The sequence below is a fragment of the Lutjanus erythropterus genome, chromosome 6 (genome assembly GCF_056507025.1).
Source record: "Lutjanus erythropterus isolate fLutEry1 chromosome 6, fLutEry1.hap2, whole genome shotgun sequence".
NCBI lineage: Eukaryota > Metazoa > Chordata > Actinopteri > Lutjaniformes > Lutjanidae > Lutjanus > Lutjanus erythropterus.
The window spans coordinates 38,815,995-38,840,120 of NC_139322.1; the positions used below are offsets into that span (position 1 = coordinate 38,815,995).

At 38.9% G+C, this 24,126-nt stretch overlaps 1 protein-coding gene across 1 annotated transcript in view; it reads left to right on the top strand.

Moving 5' to 3' along the window:
- The first annotated feature begins 2,621 nt into the window (after positions 1-2,621).
- plch2a (phospholipase C, eta 2a) overlaps positions 2,622-24,126 on the top strand; it is a 242,523-nt gene continuing 221,018 nt past the window's right edge. The window contains exon 1 of the mRNA XM_084721859.1: positions 2,622-3,282. Coding sequence (XP_084577985.1) covers positions 3,129-3,282 — 154 coding nt within the window. The 5' untranslated portion in view covers positions 2,622-3,128. The remainder of the gene's footprint in view (positions 3,283-24,126) is intronic.

Sequence of the window (24,126 nt, forward strand, 5' to 3'; positions counted from 1 at the left end):
TCTACCGAACAACAACAAACAAACAACAGCCCACCCATGGGGTTGTACCAAATCCAATTTATATTCAATGGTCTCCGATAGAACCCACCCACAGGTTCGTACCGAGAACATTTTTATATTCCAAGAGTTCAATCTAGAACCCACTGTGGAGATTTCAACAAGAACCTTTTTATATTCCAAGGGTTTTGCTTTTAAAAAAAAGGGTCCTTCAGAAGCAAATGGTTCTTGGTTAAACCTCAGCTATCCAGGCAGAACCCTTTTGAAACCTTTGTTTCTAAGAGTGTAGAGCTGGTCATATGTACATATACACAATGAGAGAGACACAACAAACCAGGATTCTGTTTGTAAGCTACCTTATGGGTCTGTCATTGCCTTTTTGTCAGTTCTAGAGTCTGGCTGTGTTTGAGATTTGTCAACCTGTCATATGGTCATTACACTTGTATGAGTGATCACATACACTGTATTTTGTAGAACTTGTGAGTACTACATTTGTCTTAAGCTGTGTATGACCTTATCCAGGAACAGCAACAATTTCAAACATATCAGTGTTTGACCCATATGGGTTTTTCAATGACTGATGCCAATATTTAGAGAGCAGAGCAGCTTATGATCATTATATAATACAGATATCAAAAGAAAAGTCATGTATAATTCCATCATTTCATGCACATATATATTACAATCTAATACATGACTATCTTAGCTAGTAATGTTGGTTTAGATGGAAGTTTTATTAATGAATATAATGGAAAAACACACTGGGTTATGCTCTAAATTTCAGAATGTGACCTGCAGTTTCTCTAACAACCACTAGATGCTGACACCATGCAAACTGTGGTGTCCATGATGTCTGATGTCCATTCAAAAAGTCTCAACTTCTGTCCTGTAAGGGGGCAGGTTATATCAGGGTCAGACTACATTCTAAGGATGTAGGGCACAGGTAGAACAATCAGGGTTAGGTTTAAAGATTAGTCCAAATCTCTTCTGTTTTGTGTTGATAATAATGTAAAAAAAACAAACAAAAAAACATACTTTCCCCCTGGCATGTTGTAGTGTTATTTATTGATCCAGATTTTTTGGTGTGAGTTGCAGAGTTTTGGAGATATCAGTTGTAGAGATGTCTGCCGTCTCTCCAGGAAAGCAGAAATAAGTGGCACTTGGCTTGTGGTGCTCAAGGCACCAAAAAATACAAAAATTCAAACCCAGTGTGTAGCGGAACTACTGTAGAATGTTCCTTGACTACTTTCTTTTCTGCTAGAAAGAAACCATAACTACATCAACAGCCCAGGGCGTCATATACAGCCATGGATGGATTTATACTTAAGTCATTTGAAAAGCCAGGTGCATTTGTTTCAGCTGTGAATGGGTACCGTCCACGTCTGTATGAGTTACAGAGGATTGTTGACATTTGGTCAGTATCTTATGAACTAGAAGTGAAACATGTTAAAAAAAAGGCTATATGGCAGTTTGTCATATAGCCGCTAAAGAGTACCTTGTGCTTCAGTTTGAGACATCCAGGGGTGGTGACAATTTGACGGTGACGAGTTGAGATGAGAACTGGTTGTAATTTCTTCGCGAACTAGGGTAGTGGTGCATTTCAGCCTCTTGTGGTCAAAATAAGTAACGTACTACATCGACAAACAATACTTCGAAGTTGAGTAAGTCTGTGTAAAGGACAAAGGGAGACTTCTAAACACATTATACATGTTAGAACATAACTTTGGAGTTAGACTGTTAAACTGCTGTTTACTGTTTCTGTAAGCAGGATTTTCGGGGCGGACCTGAAACATGGCTCTGTGATGTACCAGAGTCATGGTCCCCCAACACTATATAAGCCCAATGAATGACACTGTCCCATGTCCCACTACCCTCCCTAACTGTCAGTTACAAACATATTCTCAGCCCAGCAGTTCACTTCAGCTCACTTCAGTTCCAACAACCCGACCCAGAAGAAAGAAATACCATCCTGTCACTGTCCTCTGGCTCTGGTGGTCCAATAAAGATGCTAGATGGAGTGTCCATGTTTTAGGTGGTTTTCAGGCCGTAGTTGTGTTTGACACTGAGACAGCGGAGTGGACACGCCCCCAGCGTTTCAGTGCAGAGAAAACTGCTCTTTTTTTTTTTTTTTTTTTTTTTTAACAATTTTGAGACCTAATTCTATATATTCAACAACTTTCAATCATTCAGATTTGGCTGGGTGATTTATAACACATGTTTCTGTGGTGTGATAAAGTCACAAACTCACAAGAACACACATTTATTGTTGCTTTACACAGACTTTAAGGAACTGAGAAAGATTATCCTGTCAAAACCTATTATTCCACCTGTCATAACCGCAGGAGAGAAAAAGAATTTAGATCAGACTGAGAAGATGAATCACCAGAATTTGTTTCCTTCTCAGTTGCCTCTCAGGGCTTCCATAATTCCCTCTGGTGACTGTATACAACACATGAAAGGGCTCTTTCAGCTTCAACTAAATTATGTATTCTGAGCAGAATATAGCATTTGTTCCCATGTGTTGTTCATCCTCATAATTCATGTGAAGTCTCATGTCTCTCTCATGTGTCTCATACTGTATATTTGCCCTCTGTGTCCCTCTGTCTGCATGTCTCTGTCTGCAGTGGCACAGCCTGCCAGTGATTATGCTTTGGACCTGGATGACCAGAAGTCTTTTTGAGTGATGACGTCCGACAGATGTCCTTCATCATAATCTGTTTTTCCCAGAGGAAAGACTAGCTGTTCTTTTACCCCTGCCACTTCTCAGCACTAATCAAATTTGAGGATTTTGTCAAGCACTTTTTCTTGGATGTGTGTGGGAGTCTTCATCAAAGACTTCCTTCTGTGACTTCAATCACATTTGAATATTGGATTGGATTGTAGTTTCTTTGCCAATATTTGATTTTGGATTGATCTTACAGCTTTCCATTACTACTGATCTTCAATTTGAGAAAACTATGGAATATTTTTGACCATGACGTCAATTTTTGGATACTATCAATGACTGGATTGGATACCAGCTTGTAAAGGCACTGAGAGACAGACTCTTTGGGGTGTGAGGTCAGCAGCTACACCTAATCTCATAATTTGATCTGTGTTTGTCTGGACGTATCCATCACCCATCAGCGGTCATGGATTCTGTGGCAGCTAGAATGGCCAACGTGACCGACTCCCCCAACCCATCTTTGAGGTCAAGGACGACCGTGACAACGGACGGCGACTCTTTCGTGAGCACCGCCAGCCTTCCCTGCAGCCACTTCCTGTCCGCCAACGTCATCAATGTTGGTAAGTGATCACGTTTTTGACCTACAAGAGGCGTGTGCATGGTGTTAAGCGCTTGTTTCATTAGGAAAGAATGACTGAATGTGCCAGGTGTCGTTTTGTGCTGTTGTCGCTGCTGTCTTGTGGTATTTAGTGCTGTTTGACTTCATGCATATTGTTGATTTGCTGGAGTTGAACCTGCATCTCTTAAAAAGTTAAGAATGGTTAAAGATTTGATTATCTAAGTGGTTAACATGAAACAGACTTTGTGCCTCAAATAAAAAGGAAACCACACAGGGCCATTTTCCACCAACATGGAACCAGTGCGGTTCTGGTTCAAGCACTTTTTGAACTGTTATGAGCATTTCCACCACAAATGAACTGAAATGAATGAAATAAAGATGAATCGGAAAAGCTGGTGATGACAATGGTTCCACTCAAAAGTGGTGGAAATACAAGCTGGTTCTCTATATAGCATCAAAGTTCCAAGGATCTTGATTGGAACTGGTTCAAGAACCAGAACTTATTTGGTGGAAAAGGACTTGTGTTGTGCTTGTCTCTGCTGTCTTGTGGTGTTTAGCACTGGTTGACTTCATGCATGTTGATGGCTTGCTGGAGTTGAACCTGTAAGTTCAGAATGGTTAAAGACTTTTATTATCTAATTGGCTGTGTTGTGGGGTTTAGTGCTGTTTAACTTCATGCATATTGTTGGTTTGCTATGGAGTTTTGCCTGGATTTCTTAGTAAGAATGCATGAAGACCTGATTATCTAATTGGTTAACATGAAATAGACTTTGGTGAAGACTTTGTGTCTCAAATATGAAGGAAAACTCTCTATGGCTCCAACTGGCTATTTGGACTGCTTGACTTTTGCACACGCATTTGCTACATCTTGCCCCTTTAATGCTTCTGATGGAAATTAAAAGTGGAACTTGAATGGGAGGTTTTGTTTATGATGGGAGGACACCCAGATGAATGCAAAGTTTTGAAATGTGACAGAATACATTATTGCAGAATTTAGGAGGATATTGTGCGTTCCACTAACATGGAACTGGCCCTGTTCTAGTTCAAGCTCCTAATTTTTAACCATTCTGAGCAAAGAGAAACTGGTTTGGAACCTGAAAAGTTGGTTCCCAACTGGAACCAAAACAGCAGGTTGTCTTTGGAAACCAAAGTGGGGGTGTCATATTCTACTGGTTGTAGTGTATTGTGCAACACCCTCTGGTTCACTAGATAGCACCAAGGTTATGAGGAGTTTATTTTTTGGAGAAGGGCCCACAGGGTGACATCACTGTCTGGATCCTGATGGAGATGTTCTAGAGGGATGTTGTAGAGGTCATGAGCTAGAGGCTGCAAGGAATAGAAAGAGCTGATTGTGTGTAAGAACGGTGATTAAATCACAACCACTTAGTGTGTGCATGCATTCATCTCTCCAAGCTGCGTACAGTTTACAGTCTTAACTTTAAGTGTAAATGTACATGTGATCTATGCCACTAACTAACCACACAGAGCTCAGCTGCCCTGAAAGACACATGAGCTCTTCAGAAATCCTCCTTTGGGAGGATTTTTTTCTGTATAAATTTATATTTTCCTGTACATTAATAAATAATAGGTTGAAGTGAATCACTTAAGTTTACTTGAGCAACAATTTCCAGTCATTCGTTTCTAATAAACAGAATACCGTCAAGTCCAGCTGCAACCATTAGTGCATGCAAAAAGGAGGCTGCAGCCTGATGCACGTTTTTCACCGTTTGTTGTCTTTTGAGTGAATGTACAACATCTGAGGTTAATAATTTTTCCATCTCTCTGTTGTCTGAGGCTTCTCTGTGTCAATTCAGATGTACATTTTTGCACACTGGTGTGCATTCATGTGCGTGCAGCACGCCTGTATACAGTAACCTCCCTCCTCTTAGCCCATCCTCTGAAAAATAGTGACCCCTGAAAATGACAATTCAATCACTGCCACCATTTACACCTGTGATAAGGGCAGCTGATGTGACACTGAAATGAACTGCCATTTTTCTTCACATAGATAAACAGGAAGTAGTGTCTCCTATGATTTCAACTCATACTATCCTCAAAAAGTTGATCTGATCCCTGATCAGTTCAATCACTGACTGGCCATGATGGTGACACCTGTCTCCATCATCCATCACTTTGATTCAGTGCATCAGAATGTGTTTGTGTTTGCTGATGGTGCCAGGTGCTGAAAACCAAATAACTGCAGACTCCAGAATGATCATTTTCTGAGAGAACTACAGAGCAATCAGATCCAGATGCTGCACACCTGGCACTGAGCCTGAAGTGGAGATGAGTCTGTTGAGTGTCTGTGCTGCAGTTCACGTCCATCCATCCATGTGTTCACCACACTGACAACAGTGGGCTCTGACTTAAGCTTGTCTAAAGTAGCGATACTTCAATACTTTTTAACACCACATTGTTTAAAACAATACAGTACTGACATTAGATGTATCGAAAGTGCTCAAGCTACAAAAAAGAAAAGAAGCAGTCGTTCAAGACCTCAGTTCAGTTTAGTCTTAATTGTCGTGCTTGAACTTTGGCTTGCAGCAAAACCAGACAGGGTTTTTCTTTACCAGTACTGTGTGCAGGTTGTTATTTTTTTTTGAAGAAAAAAATATCCTATTTTGTGTGAATTTTCTTCTTCTTGCTGTAGTATCAAAAAGAGGTATTGCTTTTCTATGTCTGTATTGTACTGAAGTTCAAAATTCTGGCATCGTGACATCCCTACTCTGACTACAGGCCGGTATTTAGGAACAAAGTCTAAATAAAAGCTGTATAACTGATGATGATGCTGGTGGATGCATGTCAGAATATTTCATGTGCATGTCAGAATTATATTGGCCCATTATGTGTTTAAAAATTGTAGTTTTTTTTCAATATAATGAGAGGACATCCAGATGAGTGTCAATTTAGTTTGCAGTGTCTACAATAGAGCTGCAACGATTAATTGATGATTGAACTAATTGCAAGAAAAAAAAAGCCCAAATTCTCTGATTTCAGCTTCATAAATTGTGAAAATTTTCTGGTTTCTTTACTCCTCTGTGACAGTAAACTGAATATCTTTGTGTTGTGAGTAAAACAAGACATTTGAGGACGTCGTCTTAGGCTTTGGGAAACACTAACTGACATTTTTCACCATTTTCTCACATTTTAAAACAAACAACTATTAATCGATTAATCAAGAAAATAATAGACAGATGAATCGACTATGAAAATAAATGTTAACTGCAAGTCTATAATAAAAAATGAGAAAGCTACTGACAAAATGACCATAATGTTGCACTATTGCATGTGCATTAAATGGAGGGAGGTCCAGATTTAAATATATTTTGTTTGAAATGTCTATTAAAAAGGTGAGAAACCTATTAACAAACGGCCTGGGCCACCTTCTTAAATGACATCCTGTAGGTCCATCATTTGTTTCTTTGTAACGTAAATTATATAAGGGCTCTCGTACCTGTGGTGGATGTTTGTGAACACACAAATAACCCCAGACTCCATTGAAAAATCACTCTATCTTGTGAGTTACTGAGTGAGGGTGAAATTTACAAACTTTGTAAACTGCTGTCTGTGACAAATTCCTAATTAATTTGATCTTGTAAATTTTCTACATTTTTTCTACATTTTTTCTACATTTTATTATTTTTCAGTGGAAAAAATATTGCGTCTTCTCGTAAAATGGACAATAACCGAGCTGTGACTGAGAGAAGAAGCGGTGTGATGTATGCAGGAAATTGTGTAAATCTGGGGAGCGTGGCCGGGTGGTGATGGTAGGGGATGAATATTACATTGGGAGGGGGGAGGGGTGCTGCAGAGACAGAAATATATCATTGTGCCCTTTTTAATTATCTCTGATTTCTGTAAATGTGTTTGTGGATGCATTATTGTGTTGTGTTAACTTATGAAAAATATGGCAAATTTGAAGGACAAATATAGATGTGGTTATCAGAACATTTAGTGCTTCAGTGAGCTCAGCATAACTGTCTATAGCGGCTTAATGGCACAAAATTCTGCATTGCAGCTTTTTGAACAAAAGTATATTTTCCTGCTGCAGACCTGAATACTGCATAAATAATGAAATAATTGCAAATGTCAAGAGGGTAGCAGCAGAGTGTGTTTCTGAACAGCCTGATTTTGTTGCTCTGCAGACCCACAGAGAGCTGCTCCTGTAGCTTATTGGCTTTATTTTTCTGCATGGCTGAAAAGGACACATATGTCAGTCAGCAGCAGAAAGTCTGGAGCACGAATACAACACAGACAAGTCGACATTAACCTTTATTATTACACTTTAACTTGTATTTTTGGGATGAAGACACACTGGGCAATATCAGTCACATGCGATACACACATTCTCACATAATATAACCTCACTTCCAGATCATTTTCAGCTGCAGTCCTTTGGTATTTTGAAACCAGTACAGTAGTCAAATTCGCAGAATGTAGACAACAGGACACCGTAAAGACAGCGACAGCAGCAAAACAAGAATCCTCAGGACAGAACATGTGCTACACAGAACAACAGGAAATAACAATAACACAGCTACAACAAACACCATTTTGGCACAAATATGGTTTGTAATTTTCATGAATTTTACATGAAGTTTGGTCCAACTGGGCTGCAAAGTTGTGAAATTCAATTACAACACCTGCTGACCTCGAGTCTGTGTGTTTGGTGTCGGAGTCCCATCAGCAAATACACTCACTCACACACACACTCCCAGTGACTAAACTGTTGTGAAGCTGGGAGTTCAGATCACATGTACAGTTGCTGGAATGAGCAGTGTTCCACAATAAATTATTTAAAATTAGGGCTGCATGGTTCATAGCAGTATTATCAAAATCACAACATGGCCAAACGCAATATCCAAAGAAGCTGCAAAAGACCATTGCTGCAGAGATGACCCGACCTGTGAAGCTTGTTCTCCTCCTTCAAATATAAGAAAACATCCCTGACAAAATTTTGCATCATCACAATTTTAATGGTTATTTCCAGCTGCTGTGATGCAAAATGATCATTCCTATTAATTGTATTGCATATTACAATTTAGTCAAAATAATAACAATCTCTTTTATTTTGTTTTATTTTATTTTTACCATATCGTGCAGCACAAATTCAAACTTTCATTATTTTGTATTCACTGCTTCTTCAATGTGGTAATAAAATAGAAAGATCTAATTTAAATCAAAACTGAGTTTAAAAAAAAGAGATGAAATCAAATAGAATGAAATAAAATATGAAATAAGGAAAAGAGAAAAAAGAAAAACCTCTGACCTCTGCAGCTTTCTCGCTAAATCACAACTGTCTGAACCCTTAAATGGTATAAGACATACATTTTGAAAAGTCATGAAATAAAACAACAAACAAACAAACAAAATGGAAATAAATGATCACAACACAAAAATAAATACAGATATTATTATTTATTGCATTGTTATTGCAGATCAAAGGAGCTGTCTTGGTCCGTTACTATTCTCACTATACTTGCTGCCACAATGTGTGTATTCATACATACATAGTTACACAGATGACATGTAATTGTGCATCTCTGCTGAACCAAATTGCTGAACAAACCTGATTCATGCCTTTATTTTGAGCCGACTCAATTACTGAAGCGCACTTTTAACTGAAACAGAAAGAAAACCATTCAGCTGATTCAAAACTCTACAGTTTGACTGTTAGTCAGAGAGTACATTTTAATTTATTTTTACTTTGTTTTACTTCAACTGTGACATATTTCTGTTTTTATTTTCAGTCTCTGTCTTTGGTGAATGTCATTTCTATGTTATAAAGCACTTTGGGCTACATTTCTTGTATGAAAGATGTTATACAAATAAAGTTTATTATTATTATTATTATTAAATTAGTATTGTATGGCATACAGAGAGTGAGAGAAACAGTATTGTAGGAAAACAGTACAGGTGAAAACATTCTATAGATATAAATAGATATTTTGAGAGAGATTCATTTCCCAAGTGGATGCAGTGTGGCTGTTCAATATCCATGTTTTCTACTGTATTTTATTGACCAGTGACCTGCAGTTATTGCTCCGGGTGTGGGCTCCTCTGATGTGCACAGTGGAGGAAAACCAGGGCTTTGCTGCAGGGAGAGATCTGATTGGCTCTGTGAAACACATTCAGTGTGGGAGTTTGCGGTTGTTGTGAGCACCGAGCTGCTGTGTTTGAGCCTTGATCATTGTCGCCACAGATGGATAACTGAGCACTGGGGTCAAACCGGTCAATAATCGGTCAGTTATTCTTGCAGTGTTAAACACAATTAGCCCAAATGGGTATTGATGGGCACCGACGCACATCAGTAAAGCAAAGACTGAAGGAGGTGTGGACTGAGGACTGCATGTTTGGCAACACTCTCTCATTTGAATTAGTTAATGCGCTCACAGAGTAATCTGTGCTCTGGAACAACTTAAATTCCACAAACAAGTTGATATTTTATGCAAACAACCGTTTCGTTCTCAAATGAACTCATTTGCTTGTACAAATGAGTCAGCTCTGATTTAAATGAATTAAATTAGGTTCTGAAATTAATTAATTCATCCTCACAAATTAAAACTTTTCTTGCTCTCAAAATAAGATTGGTCGATTTTTCAAATTATTTAATCTGTGCACACAAATTATTAATGCTGAATTACTGAACAGGATTAGAGAGGAGCACCGAGTAATAGATCAAATAATGACAACAAATAAGTCATCAGTACGATGGCTGACAAGGGCAAACACGCTGCATATACAAAAACACACTTCAAATAAGAAAATAAATGCAAAAGGAAAACGCTGCATATCCAGTCATACAACAGAAGTGCTCCAGGCCTCTAGGGGCAGTGCTGAGCTTCCACCCGAGAGACAGACAACGGACGTATCAACGAATGATATGGAGCAGATGGGGAAGTAAGTGACAAGAAGAAAATTGTGGATGGAAGAAAGTTGAGGTCACACAAAAAGGTACATATTCTTTTTTCTTTTTCTTTCTTACTTTTTTTTTCTTTTTTGATACGTCTGTTGTCTGTCTCTCGCTCAGCACTGCCCCTAGAGGCCTGGAGCACTTCCATTGTATGACTGGATATACAGCGTTTTCTTTTTGCATTTGTGTTCTTATTTGCAGCGTGTTTCTGTATTTGCAGCGCTTTCCTTTTGCGTTTGTTTTCCTATATGCAGCGCGCTTCTGTATTTGAGTGAATACCTTAAGCATCTGTATAAATGCCTCAGTTAACCAGAATGCAATGCACACTTGACCAGTGTTGAGTTTGGAGTTGGACGTGTCACAGACATGGCCCAATATTCATAGCCTACCAAAGTTATGACAAAATGCTCCCTGGAAAATATACGGACTGTGTGTGTGTGTGTGTGTGTGTGTGTGTGTGTGTGTGTGTGTGTGTGTGTGTGTCTCAGTGCCAGCTAACTTGACAGCCTAACCATAGAGGACTGACAGGGCCAGGTCTTTTGCTTACAGTCCATCCCCAGAGGGTCGACCGTACGCTGCATGAAGTGTGGCATGTCCCTGCTTAGCTGGTGACCCACTTCCTCAGAGCTGCTGGGGTCAGCTGCTGTGCAGAGAAAAGCAGCTCTGAGAGGCATTCAAGACTCTGTGATTCATCAGGTCCTCTGCTCTCAGCTTTCATCACCAGAGGTGGTAAAAGTCCACACATTCTTTACTCAAGCAGAGGTACAAACACTTTAAAAAAGGACTCTGGTGAATGTAGAAGTACTGATTCAACTTCTTTACTAAAGTAAAAGTGAGTAAGTTCAGGCTCTGAAATTCACTCAAAGTATAAGTAAAAAGTTAAGAGATATTTCTACCAGCTGTTTCTCACCAAAGCTAAATGAGACTTACCTTTTCTCCATGGTCTTGTTTCATGTTCTTAGGTATTTTTTGTCTTGTCTTGTCTCGTCTTATATTTTGTTTTTGTCTTGTTATGTCTTGTTGTGTCTTGTGACGTCTTTCATGTGGTTTTCATCTCATGTCTTGTTATATCATTTTTGTCTTGTTTCACCTTTTACTTCATTTGTTGTTACATCGTTTTTGCCATGGTATGTCTTTTATGTTGTTTTCATTTTTTGAATGATGTCTTGTTACCTTGTTTTTGTTTTGTCTTGTCTTGTCTTTTTTTTTTTTTTTTTTTTACGTGTTTTTCATCTTGTTACATCTTGTTATATAGTTTTTGTCTTGTTTAATCTTTTACATCATTTTCATCTTCCTACGTCTTTTACGTTGTTTTGCTCCTGTTACGTCTCACTATATTGTTTTTGTTTTGTTTCATCTTTTACGTCATTTTCGTCTTGTCTTGTGTGATATGCACTGATGGAGTTGTCATTTCTATGTGTTACTGTCCCATCCATTTAGGTTGAAATCCATCCATGAAGTCTTCATGTTGGAAAGGCGACACACAATGCCAAATGAAAATAATTAATAATTCCCCTCAAATGCAGGAGAAAGAATAAACATTTGTGTTAAAATGTAGGGAGTAAAAGTAAAAACTTGGCAGAAAAATAATACAGAGCTTAAGTACAGTCCTTAAGTAGAGTAATTAAGTATTTTTACTTCATTACTTCCCACTTCTGTTCATCACCAAGATGTGTACTTTTCCAGGCTGATGTCTTTGCAGATTTTATCTTAAAGTCTGCTGACTTTAGGAAGACTTTGGAAGTGTATTATCAAAAAGGGAAAATGTTTTTTTACATACATTTTGCAGATAGGTGGTCTCTTTCTGTATTCTCTTTTATCCTTTAAACATTTGTGATCATAAGTGGTTATTTTACTTGACCGCAGGTGTTTTGTGCTAGAATTTAGCCAGGCAAAAATTGCAAAACTGAGAAGTATACCTGTCTTTTCCCCACAGGAATAAATCGGCCTATATTGTATAATTTTGATGGTATAAACAGCCAGGTACTGTCAGGCTCAGCTTTGAACCCTCCAGTAGCTGATGCAACACTGTATGCAACGGGACAGGACAGAACCTCAGTATTCGCAATTCCGTGGTCAGTCCAAAACCTGAGAAAATCCACTGAGAAGTAGCCAGCAAGCCCCTCCAGGCAGCTGTAGGGTATGAAAGTGTGTGAATGAATATGTGTGAATGATGGATGTAGAAACGGCTGCAGGTGTTTGAAGTGGGCTGGAACAGTTGCTGTGTTTACCTAAAGCCCATGCCCACCAATTTAGTCGCAGCTGGAGACTGATGCTGCCTTCAGATGCAATTAGAAACCATCTGCTAAGTCCCAGGGTGGGTGGAGGGCTGTCAGTCACAGCGCTGCGTGTGTGTCTGTGTGTATTGTGAAGCAAATATTGACAGTAAAAAGAGAACTGAAGTAGGAAAATGTGAGTAATTAAAAGTTTGGGTTTATAACTAATAACAGCAAGCATGCCTAAAAGCATACCAAAATGTAATTAAAAAGACTCAAATTGGCGCCAAAATTATATTGTGCTAACACATTAATCTGCACAAAACACAGAAGTGCAGAAATGAACTTGCATTAAATTAACTTCAGGGCACCACTCTTTGAAAGCAATTCTTTAATTCAGTCTCAGTTGTGGAGGTTGCTATCAAGTTCTTGACTTGTGGGAATTAATCATACTTCATAAACACAAATCACAACCTCTCTGATTGTCTTGAACTTGTGTTTCTGAAACTGCTGGACTTTGATGTAGTGATGTTACCATGTTCCCAGATCTCAGCTATTACTTTGATGATTACTGTGTTATTGTAAATGTTGAAGATTAGGAAAATATGACCAAAGTTGTAATCAACTTGTCCTTTTCCTTTTTCTTTGCTTTATCCTTGCTAACTTGGTAACTAACATGTCTAAGGTGTCCTGGTTGCAGCTGGACTTCCACCAGTTGGACTATCCTTGACAACACAACTGATTTTAGCCACTTAACATACAACAAAATGAATAAAAATCCATGAGACTGATGAAATACACTGATGGAGGTTCAAGTATGTAGAGCATTGACATTGAAATGAAGGCGTGCAGGGAGTTCAGCTTAGGTTTACATGGTTAAAGTTTTGCTCATTTCTTTACTCTATCCTGCTACAAAGGTAATATACAAAACACTACTTTCTTCTTTGTGATGTTAGTGGAACCACTATAAGTAATGGAACCAGTGGAGAACAGAGCTTTCTACTGGTTCTTAAAATCAATTCATTGCATTATATCTCATTAAAATACGCCATTAAATATCCTGAACTATTTCAGGTGTTACGTTTACAAACATTTTGAGATAGAGAACTTTTTTAATGGGCTAAAGTGCAGGTAACCTGACATGCCAGACAATTTGTTACACAGAACCATCTGGGAAGTTGTCCTCAGACACTAGTTGGAAAAGGGCAGGCAAAAAAAGGCAGGTGATTGGTTGATCCATCTGTCTATTACATCTAACACAGACTAACTTCAACCAATCAGATCAAACTCTGAAGCTGCTGAAGCTGGTTGGGAGAAGAGCAAAAACAGCTTTTCCATCAAGAAAAGCCTTCAATGCTACTGTAACTAATGCTGTCACAGTATCTACACTAACCTCTTCAGGACCCACCATTGATTAGTTTAGACAAGTTGCCTGAATGGATGCTTTTTACTGTCATCACACCTAAAACTAAGCCCGTAGCTGCCAGTAGTCCCTCCTAGGACACTTTGCTTTTGGTGTGGATACAAATGGATAACTTGGCAAGATGGATTCCTGCGTGATCATGCAAATCCAGCTGCCTTCCAAGGTTAAGGTGCAGCCTTAACAGATGGCTTTCCAGTCTCTGAGGGAGGATGTGTAGGTCAGCAAACAGTGGTTACTCAATTTGGATTTGAGTAGCCACTGGTAGCCAGTGCAGGGTGTGGAGTAGTAGTGTATTGTGGGAGAACTTGGCAGGTTGAAGATCAGCCAGGCTGCTGCATTCTGGATGAGCTGCAGAGACCAGAACCTGAACCACCTCCTGGGTGAGGAACGGATCTCTCTGATGGTGTGGGGCATGAATCTGCAGGAGTGGGTTGTTGTAGTTATGTTGACAGTGAAGGACAGGTTCCTTGCAGTTTAAGTCAGGGACATCATAGAGTTCTCAGTGGTACTGAAGAGGTCATGGATGGATGATTCCTTTCCTGGGAGGAAGAGTAGCTCAGTGTTGGGGAGGTGGGGCTTCTTGTCATAGTAAAACATCCACTGAGAGATGTGATGCCTGATGAAAAGAGTAGTATTAGTTGAGTGTCATCTGCATAAATGTGGTAGGAAAAGCTCTGTGAGTGAATAACAGCCAAATAACTTGTTATGAAGAGAAAAGAGGATCGCTGCTCTGGCAGTGTGGAGTTCCTTTGTGTCGGCAAGGAGGGCGGTCTCCATTGACTGATCGGGAGTAAGAATGTTGAACTCGTGGAGGAAATTGAACAAAGTCATTGTGCTCAAATGGTTTCGAAAGAAAGAAATGGAAGGAGAGAATCAAGTCTGTAAGTCTACATTCGAAGTTTTGAGTGTGGGTTTCTTTAAAGGAACAAAACAGGAACAAAGAGGCAAGGAGGGAGGTCAGGATCAATAAATTGAAGACGATGAGAGCGAATTAGCACCTCATTGGGACAGAGGGGTGAAAAGGAAGTTAGAATAGGAGAGCAAGAGGTGGTGGATAATGGACAGGTGGAGTCAGCATGGGGGTGAAAAATGAGGAGGGTATGTCCTCTATCTTTATTATGAAGCAGTTAACAAAGTTGAGGGGACGTTGGGGAAGTATTTTGCCATCGGAGAAGGAAGACTGAATTTTAAATTGAAAGAACAAAGTTTTAGCTGCAGATAAGGAGAAGAAAAGAGAAAGAGAAGAGAAGGGATGATCATACAGAGTCAGACAAGCACAGAGCTGGAGGGGACGGACGGGCCCACCAAGAGGTTCAAGGTCAGAGAGGACAGCAAAGCAGAGAGGAGATTGTCTGCGGCAGAATCAGCAGGCATGAATGAGATAGCAATATTTATCAGACTAATACAGACATGCAAAAACGGGAATTGTGTTCATCTTGGTAGTCTTGTGATGATCATCAACTGGAGCTGAGAAAACACACTGCCTTTCATTTATAATCACATTACTGGATGTAGAACATAGAGCCTCAAAATGAAGGCTTCATTTGCAAATATCTGTTTTCATGCTTATTGCGCCTCTAATTACCATAGTAAACATGATTTAATCATGACGAGCTGGAATTCTTAATTATGCCTGTGTTTTGTGTTTTTCTCTGTCTATTTTATGTCTCCTCTTAGAGTAATGCTTCATAAAAAACTACCAGCTGTTACAGGAAAATACAGGGCCTAATAAAAAAATAATAGTATACATTTGTGGGCCGTTTCGAACCTTCTAGACCTCATAGTGCCACCCCATTCTGTGTTTCACTAAAGCTCCTGGGAATGCCCCTCATTTTAAAATAATCCTCAGTGTATTAAAATATGGAAAAAAGGTCCTGAGCTTTTGTTGTAGATACTGTGGAGAGCCGGATATATTCATCCTAACATTGAGATCTGTGATTTTTCTCCTCTCCCTCTCACTGCCAGAGACAGACACTGTTATCTGGAGGGAAGCGTGACAAAGGGTCAGTAATAACGACTTTTCCACATATTAATTAATTGATTTTGCCCATGTAAATGACCAAAAATACTACCTACAACACCATCGTGGAAGGCATCAAAATCACTTAACAACAGGACCCACTCGGCTCTCCCTGCTGGAGATGGATGCTGTCTTCCAGGGGGAAGGGTGAGGAAGAGTCAATGGGGAGGACTGACAGCTTTTCCACACATAAGTTCAGCGATCTCCTTATGTAAGTTGACAAAACACAGCTAACAAGACATTCGTGGACAAAGACGTGAGATTTTTTTGGGTTCAAAATCACATCAATAAACAGCGGGATCTACTCGGCTCTCACTATGGGAGATGGATGTTGTTTTCCAGTGGGAAGGGCGATGAAGAGTTGGTAGGAACGACTGATAGGGTTGCAACTTTTCAACATATAAATTCAGTGATTTTTCTCCTATGAGTTGCCAAAAACATCACCTACAACACCATAACGGAAAGTGACAAAGAAATTGTGAGTTTTTTGTTCAAAATCACATCACTTGGCTCTCCCTGGTGGCAGATTTCCAGGGTGAAGAGCAACAAAGTGTCAGTAGGTACGACTGACTGGGTTGCAACTATTCAACATGCAAAATTACCTACAACAGCGTTTTTTGTTCTAAATCCCATCACATTATCACCATCAGTAAACAGCAGGACCTACTGAGCTCTCCCTGATGGTTATAGTGTGACAATTTGTTGATAGGGACGACTGATCAGGTTGTGAGTTTTCCACAAAATAAATAAACTGTGCTGGTAGGGACGGCTGATTGGGTTGCAACTTTTCAACATATAAATTCAGCCATTTTTCTCATCTGAGTTGCAAAAAACACTACTTATTGTAACATTACTGTTGTTTGTTCTCATAACATAGTTGTGTGGGGTAAAGTGTGAAACATTTGTCTTTTACTTTACTGTTGTCAGACTCTGAATGTTGACTCAGGAAGCAAACAGAGAGAAATGTTGTGGATCACGTTTGTTATGAAATTGACCCGAAGTTATTTTCTCTTCTTTTAGGCAGACTGAGACATTCTCAAACATTCCATCAAATCCAACATCTAGAATTCTGCTGGGAGTCTAGAGGGTTGAAGATTTAAATATTCAATAGGTGCCAACGGGGCTGGAGCTGAAAGCCTCAGACAGGGAAGGAAAGTTAGAAAATACATGTAGATTTTGCTGGTTTGGGACTTTTAATTCAATTTGCTATATATAAGTATAGAATAATGCCAGTCTTATCCTTTAATGATCAGATGTAATTGGAGTGTCACTGTGGGGAATTACTCAACCAGATGCTTCTCAGCAGTCAAGACTGTGGTTATGGTCCCAGTTTGAATTTTTATAAGATGACCACAAATATTCTGAAAAAATGAAAAACTAACGAGTATAAAAGAGTTAGTTTGGGGAGCAGCAGCATCTTTCCTGAGGCTGTTTGGAGGAAAAGTTCAGGGTGTATTTTCTCTCGGATGAGATACATTTTTAGACTACTAGACTACAGCAGAGGACTGGTCCTGGAATTGTAGGAAGGTTTTTATTCATGTTGGAATGTTGCAGTATCAGCAGCGAGGGGATTTGTTCACTTTGAATCAGTCTTAGATCTATTTTTTGCATACCATTTCCTCAGAGAAGGTGATGTGAAGTTGGATAAAATAGGATAAGACAGACTTTTATTAACCCTGAGGGAAAATCATGTGCCAGAGATCGCTGCAAAATTACAGTAACACTGAATAAAACAATAGAAAGTATTAAATATAAAGTGAAAAATAAAATATAAAGTGCATAACGAAAAATACCTTCCAGAGGATATGTAAATGTTAATATGCTTATCACCATGAGTTATTACAGCACATAGTAGAAGCTAGGCTTAAGGGCTTTCTGTCAGAAAGCTTTTCTTTGAGAAAGTCTTTCTGACAGAAAGCATGCTGTCAACATGGTCTCTTTTAACCTAAAGCATGATCGTTTCCTTAACCTATTCAAGTAATTTTGTTGCCAATATCTAACCAAAGGGCAACAGAAGAATAAAAAAACACAAAAACCCTGAAAATGAGTATTTTAAGTGCTTCACGTGTGACATGAACCCTACTATCTTGAATTAAATTCTTGTGTTTGACTCATTCATCCACCACAGCTTGCTCTCCATATGGACTTTTGCTGTTGATCTTCATACTACATCACCCAACTTCCTAAAGCTTTCTTTCCAGAAAGCCCCCGAAGGCTAACTTCTCCAAGGACAGTTTTTATAGATTTCTCAGTTAAGCTTTACAAACAGTAGTGAGTGACTTTCTACCTTTTTTGTCCTGGGCTTTGCCTGTCAGGCAGCAGAGACTTTTTCTTCTTGGTGGAGGGGGCTGTTGGGAGAAGTTAGCCTTCAAGGCTTTCTGCCAGAAAGCCCTTATTGATTAGAACTAGGGTTGAAAAAATCTTGATTTTTTTTTTTAAAGCAAGATTTTGTCCATAAGGCCTTTCTAGCCGAAAGCACCATATGCCTACTCCTCCCGTGTGTGGAGGAGCCATATGTATGTAGCCTGCAGACAAAACTTGAAGCTGAAGGATGTACCTTCAACCTGCACGTTAACCTGCAGGTGAACAAATCCTATAATCTATATGTTCATTTCCTGTTAATATTCTCTTAAAAATATGATACATATTTTTCCCCTTGCCTGTCGTGCTTTCTATCCATCTGGATTATTTTCTCGTAGAAAGAAAGTAATTCTGGTGGAAAGTAGTTCCAGTAAATTCTACTGTAGTAAGTAAGTAGTTCCTACATGAAACTGCTCACAACAAGGTCTGTGGAATATCTGGAGTGACTCAGTCACGATTTTTGGAAAGAGACACTGGCTGCAGGGGAGAATCTTTTTTTTTTTTTTCTGTTGAGGTGACCTATCCCTTTAATTTACTATACAACACAAAGAGAATGTACGATTTTCATAAAGATTCAGCTGCTATATTGTGATAAGTGAGTAGGTGAAGTATGTCATATAGAGCAGTGCAGCTCCCTCCTCTTTAAACTCAGTTCCTCAGCCAGACAATCTGCTTCATTCACAACCACTCAACATAATTTTCCACAAAAGACAGATGGAGCCTTAATTAAGCCATTGTCTTGGCATCAGACTCCTCGTAATGGAAAGCTGATTTCTTGAGGGAAGCCTTCTATTTATCTCTATGTGTTTCCTCTGTAGTCAAAGTGAAAAGGTCCAGGGTTAATGAGCTCATTTCCTCAGTACTGGAATTATATAGAATTGTGCTAAAATATGTAGATCTGTTGATAAAAATGGAAAGAAGAGAACAAAGAACAGTTTTTGGTGTAAGTTTCTCTTCACAAAGTCAAACAATGACTTTTAAGGCTGCATGAAAATGCTTACTTGATCGACTGCCAGTGTGTCCAGGGTGTACACCATCTCTTGTCCAATGCATGCTGGGATAGAGGCTCCTGCGTCCTGCGACCCTGTACAGAATAAGTGGTTTAAAGCAGTGCATCTAACCTGGGGGTCAGGATTAATTTGAGGGGTCGCACAATGCTTAAAGGGAGAAGTAAAAGATATATATCCATTACCCATGACCTATAACCGCTTATCTTTGGAGGGTCGCTGGGGGGCTGAAGCCGTCTCCAGGAGACATTGGAAGAGACCCTGAGCAGGTCACCAGTTCATCACATACCTGACACATGGAGACAAACAACAATTTACCTTCACATTCACACCTACAGGCAATTTAGAGCTGTATAGAGGAGGTGGGGTCGGTTGTATGGATGGGTCGAAACAAACACTTTTACCCAGGAAGCCAGGGTTCATGTCCCGTGTGAAACCAGGGGTCAGGCCTGTGACGCTGTGGATTTTTTCTGACTGTGGTGACAAAACATATGACTGTGGGATGGCGATTTACCACAGTTCCCTTATTATTGCCTTTTATTGGACTTTGTTGGATTCAGCCCCAAAGTAAGCTGAGCAGGACAAGCTAACGTTAAGCTTGTGCTAATGCCAGCATTTTTCCTTACCTGTATGTCAACTCCAGTGCAGTGATACCCCTTTCAGAAGCTTTATAATCCAGCCTTGAACTGCAGTGTTCTCTTGGAGATGTGGTAAAATAACTCTATAATGATAAATGAAATACCCATGGTTTTCTATAATTATTTATCCAGTTTTCCATCTTGAAAACATTTGTTGTTGCTGTTAACATGTTGCTAGCCATTCACTGGCAATCCCAAGATGCCTTGACTTGAGTTTGTCAACCAATCAGAGGCTGTGTTCCTGTATGTGACAGCACTGATCCTTCGGTGTATTAATAGATCAGTGTGCTGATTTCAACATAAGATTGCCCCTTCAAAATAAAGTTCTGAAACGTTAAAATTTAATGAGCATAACCCTGCGGTAGTCATCATTAGATTGGGTAGGTAGGTTAGTAGGTTATCATCATGCCCTAGTCACATGACTTATGCCACAATCTGAGAGCAATCTTTGGCTACCTACTGTATGTGGCATGCTGACCACCATCTACTTTATGTAATACACTCACTATTGATAAGCACCTCAGATGATCCCACTAAATATGAACTATTCCTTTAAGGTATAACAGGCCTAAAAGGCTAAGAAGCACTTGTTTGGAGGATAGATGAATGATTGGATGAATTAAATTAATACAGATAACAATTTTCCATCTAATTTGCATTTAAAAATAAAAAAGAAGATCTGGTATCTTCATGTTATCCTAACATTTATCAGCTCTGACACTCTCCACCACATGAAGTGAGCTGTGTTTATGCCTTTTCACTGTGCAGATGTTCATGTTAATGTATGCTCTTTCTGCATATGTTTGTAATGGATCAGTAGACAACTCGAATGGCTACATCAAAATATTCTCTCATATCATTATGAGTGTGTGTGTGTGTGTGTGTGTGTGTGTGTGTGTGTGTGTGTGTGTGTGTGTGTGTGTACACACACTTAAATACACCCCCATCCCCAAAGGATGGCTCTCCTTACATTGACTCTCATTATCTATCCAAAGCAATTAGCACCAATAGCACCTCTGGCATGAACGTTGCCATTTACCAACTGCCACACGCTAGGCTAATGAATAAAATAGCACACTGTAATGGCAAAATATCCTTAAGTGCATAATATGGAGCCGGTGGTGGAGAGGTGCGAGCTGATACTGAGGCAACAGGGAGGGATAATGAAGATGATATCATGCAATATTGAAGAGCGTGTTGAATGAGGGAGAGCGTGACTGTGGCATAACCTACAGGACATACAACATCAGTGTCCCCGGGGAGGTTTCACCAGAGGAGCATGTTACTTTGTGTTTGTGCATCATGTGTGAGTGTGTGGAACAAATGCTGGAATGTGTTAAACAATAATAATCAGTATTCAGCCGGGATCAACACTACAATGGCCATGGTGGTCATTTTGACTGTACAATAACTTTGTTGAATTAAAAAATACAATACTGCTGGTCCCTGACTGTTCCTAAAAGTGTCTGTATTTTATGTCATTTTAAATCTTTCCTGTAAGAGAAATTGCACAAAAGGCAAATGATCTGATCAAATCTGATCATTTTTACCGTTTTCAGCCATAGGCGGTCATTTTGACTGCATGGAAATTGCCGCCATTATAGTTTTTTACACAGTTGGAGATACATCTTGGTTGCTTAGCAACTATCATAGTCTCTGTCAATATCACTTCACAAGTGGTCTAAAGTTCCATCGATTAGCACATAATAAGATTAAATGGTCCTAATCAGCAGAATAATTGAAGAATTTTAGGAACATAAAGTAGGGGAGATGTGGGACGGTTGTAACACTTTTTGTTGCAGCACCTATATCTTGCTGATTTTTTCTTTTTTTTATTTGCTCTCAAATTTTGACAGAAAGTACCCTTATCTAGTACAAATAGCAATGCTTCCTTGTTTCCAGCCTTTTCCCATAAGCTATTATTATTTTTGTATTTTATTTTTTGTTTTTTAAATGATTTATCCAAGGATTATTTTTTCAGTTAGTCAATCTAATGACTAATTTATCAGTTATTGTATATATTATATTTTTAATTACTCAATTAATATTATAGTTACTCAAAATAAATATGAAACAATTCTCTCATTAACATTTCAACATTTTATTCAATTATTACCCTGAAAAAGAGACAAATAAAGCATATTATGCTTTATTTGTATAAAGCATAATATAATATAATATAAATAATAATATGTATAAATAATATGTATAAATTTAATATGTAATAATATGTATAAATATATATATATAATGATTATACTATTTTTCAAAATTTCCACCCTTTTTAAAAGCTCTTATTTGTCAGATGCCTGATCAGAAAAATAATGGACCTCAAGTCAAAAGGGTTGCTGTGACGGACTGATCCATTTAATCACTGTGTCATAGAAACCCTGTTCCTGAACTGGAGAATCAGTTTTTTTTTTTCTTGAAGAGCTATTTTTGCATCAGTGTGGGGCAAGAAAAATCATTGCATCTTTGCTCATTTCCACCAGTGAAAGAGAACTTTATCCCTAGGTTTAGTCAAAATTATGAGATTTTAAAAGTCAAAATTATTTTAACATAACATGCAGCTTTTCTTTATGTATCATACTGATGCTGAATTGACAAGAAGACTGTCAACATATAATGCCCTTTATCTTTTGTTTCTTGAGTTTTGTGTTTTTACAGATGAATGAGGAATTAAAGTTACAGGGAGTTTGGTGTAATGTTTTCCATGGAGAGCAGAAAACTTTAGTTCAGTTTAAACTGATAAAACTGTATATTTTTTTATGTTTTGTGCCATACGTACCCTTCCCCATCACTAATCCTCCCCACTTAGGTGCCCATGACACACATGATGCAAATTGATATATTTCTCTAATCGATGACGTCAATTACATTGATAAATCACCCCAACCCTGATCCAATGTGTAAGATTTGCTAAGATTTATTGGCAGAATATAGCAGAAATGGTTGTACGGTTAGGTTAGGCACCACAAATACTTGGTTAGGTTCAGGAAAAGATCATGGTTTGGGTTGAAATAACTATGTGACATAAAAGAGTGTTCGTAGAAGATATGTGTTCGTCTTCGAGTGGAAAACGGTTTGACTGAGATGAGACACTCTTTATTCCAATGAGATTCTTTCAGATCGTTGATCGGCTCTTTGAGAGCTCAGCTTTTAAACACTCACAGCCCTGAAACCATTCAGCTGAGTAAAATATTCCTTCATAGTTGGATGACATTGATGCTTTGATATGCTGAGTTTAATAAAAGACCCATGTCAACCTCAGGTATCAGCAAACCAATAATTATATCAGTCACTGTGTACGGCATGAGAATTCCTCCCGTCTGCCAAAGGAAAAGGAAACTTGAGCATCTATTTTTTCCATCAGTCACACATGATTAATCTTCTCTCTGAGTGAAAGTGCATCTCAGTCTTTTTTTGCTAAAGTGGTGCGTGCAGTGGACCAGATCAGTATCACCACTGTGTTCAAAGTCCTCAGTCAGCTACACTCCCTGCTGCTTTTTTATTTATTTATTTCTAGTGTTCGTGCCCTCCCCCAGGCCGTGATTGTCACATTATTAAAAATGTGAGAGCCTTTATATGCTAAAACCTCAACTCACTTAACCAAACTCATTACGATCTCAAATTGGCTGCGGGAATATCAAACAGTGGCTCACCTTGCATTAATGTCACCACCGATGACAAATAGAAAAGGGAGTTAAGTGGGTTGACTGAGGTGAAATCAGGCTGTTTTTTTTGTTGCTACATTTAACTTGGCTCTCCATCACCACAGCTTACAGTTGCTTGAGATATCTTAAGCTGTCATTACAATGTACGTTATAAATGTTTACCTGATTCATATATTTATGTAGGGCGAGCTTTTTTTTTTTTTTTCTAGACGGGATTTATGTTCTTTGGCATTTTGCAATGGGGCTACACTGTGTGTGTGTGTGTGTAGGTATGACTTAAGCTATTTTCAGGCACACATTTCAGACTCAAGAACGGTTAAATAGGGACAGCTGGAGCAACTGAGACAAAAGCTGTGTCCCCAAGTTTTTGTCAGTAAGGATTAGGTTAAGGTTAGGGCAGTGGTTCTTAAACTTTTTCAGGCATTCCCCCCTTTCACAAGCTGAAAAAAAGTTTGCGCCCACCTCATCCCAGAACAACAGGGTTCAAATTACACAGTGGCTTTTGTGGGAGCCCTTATTTCCAGTGTGTGACGCTACTAAAATATGTCACATGCATACACCTACATGGAAGTGTCGCAGCAGCACGGTCAGTT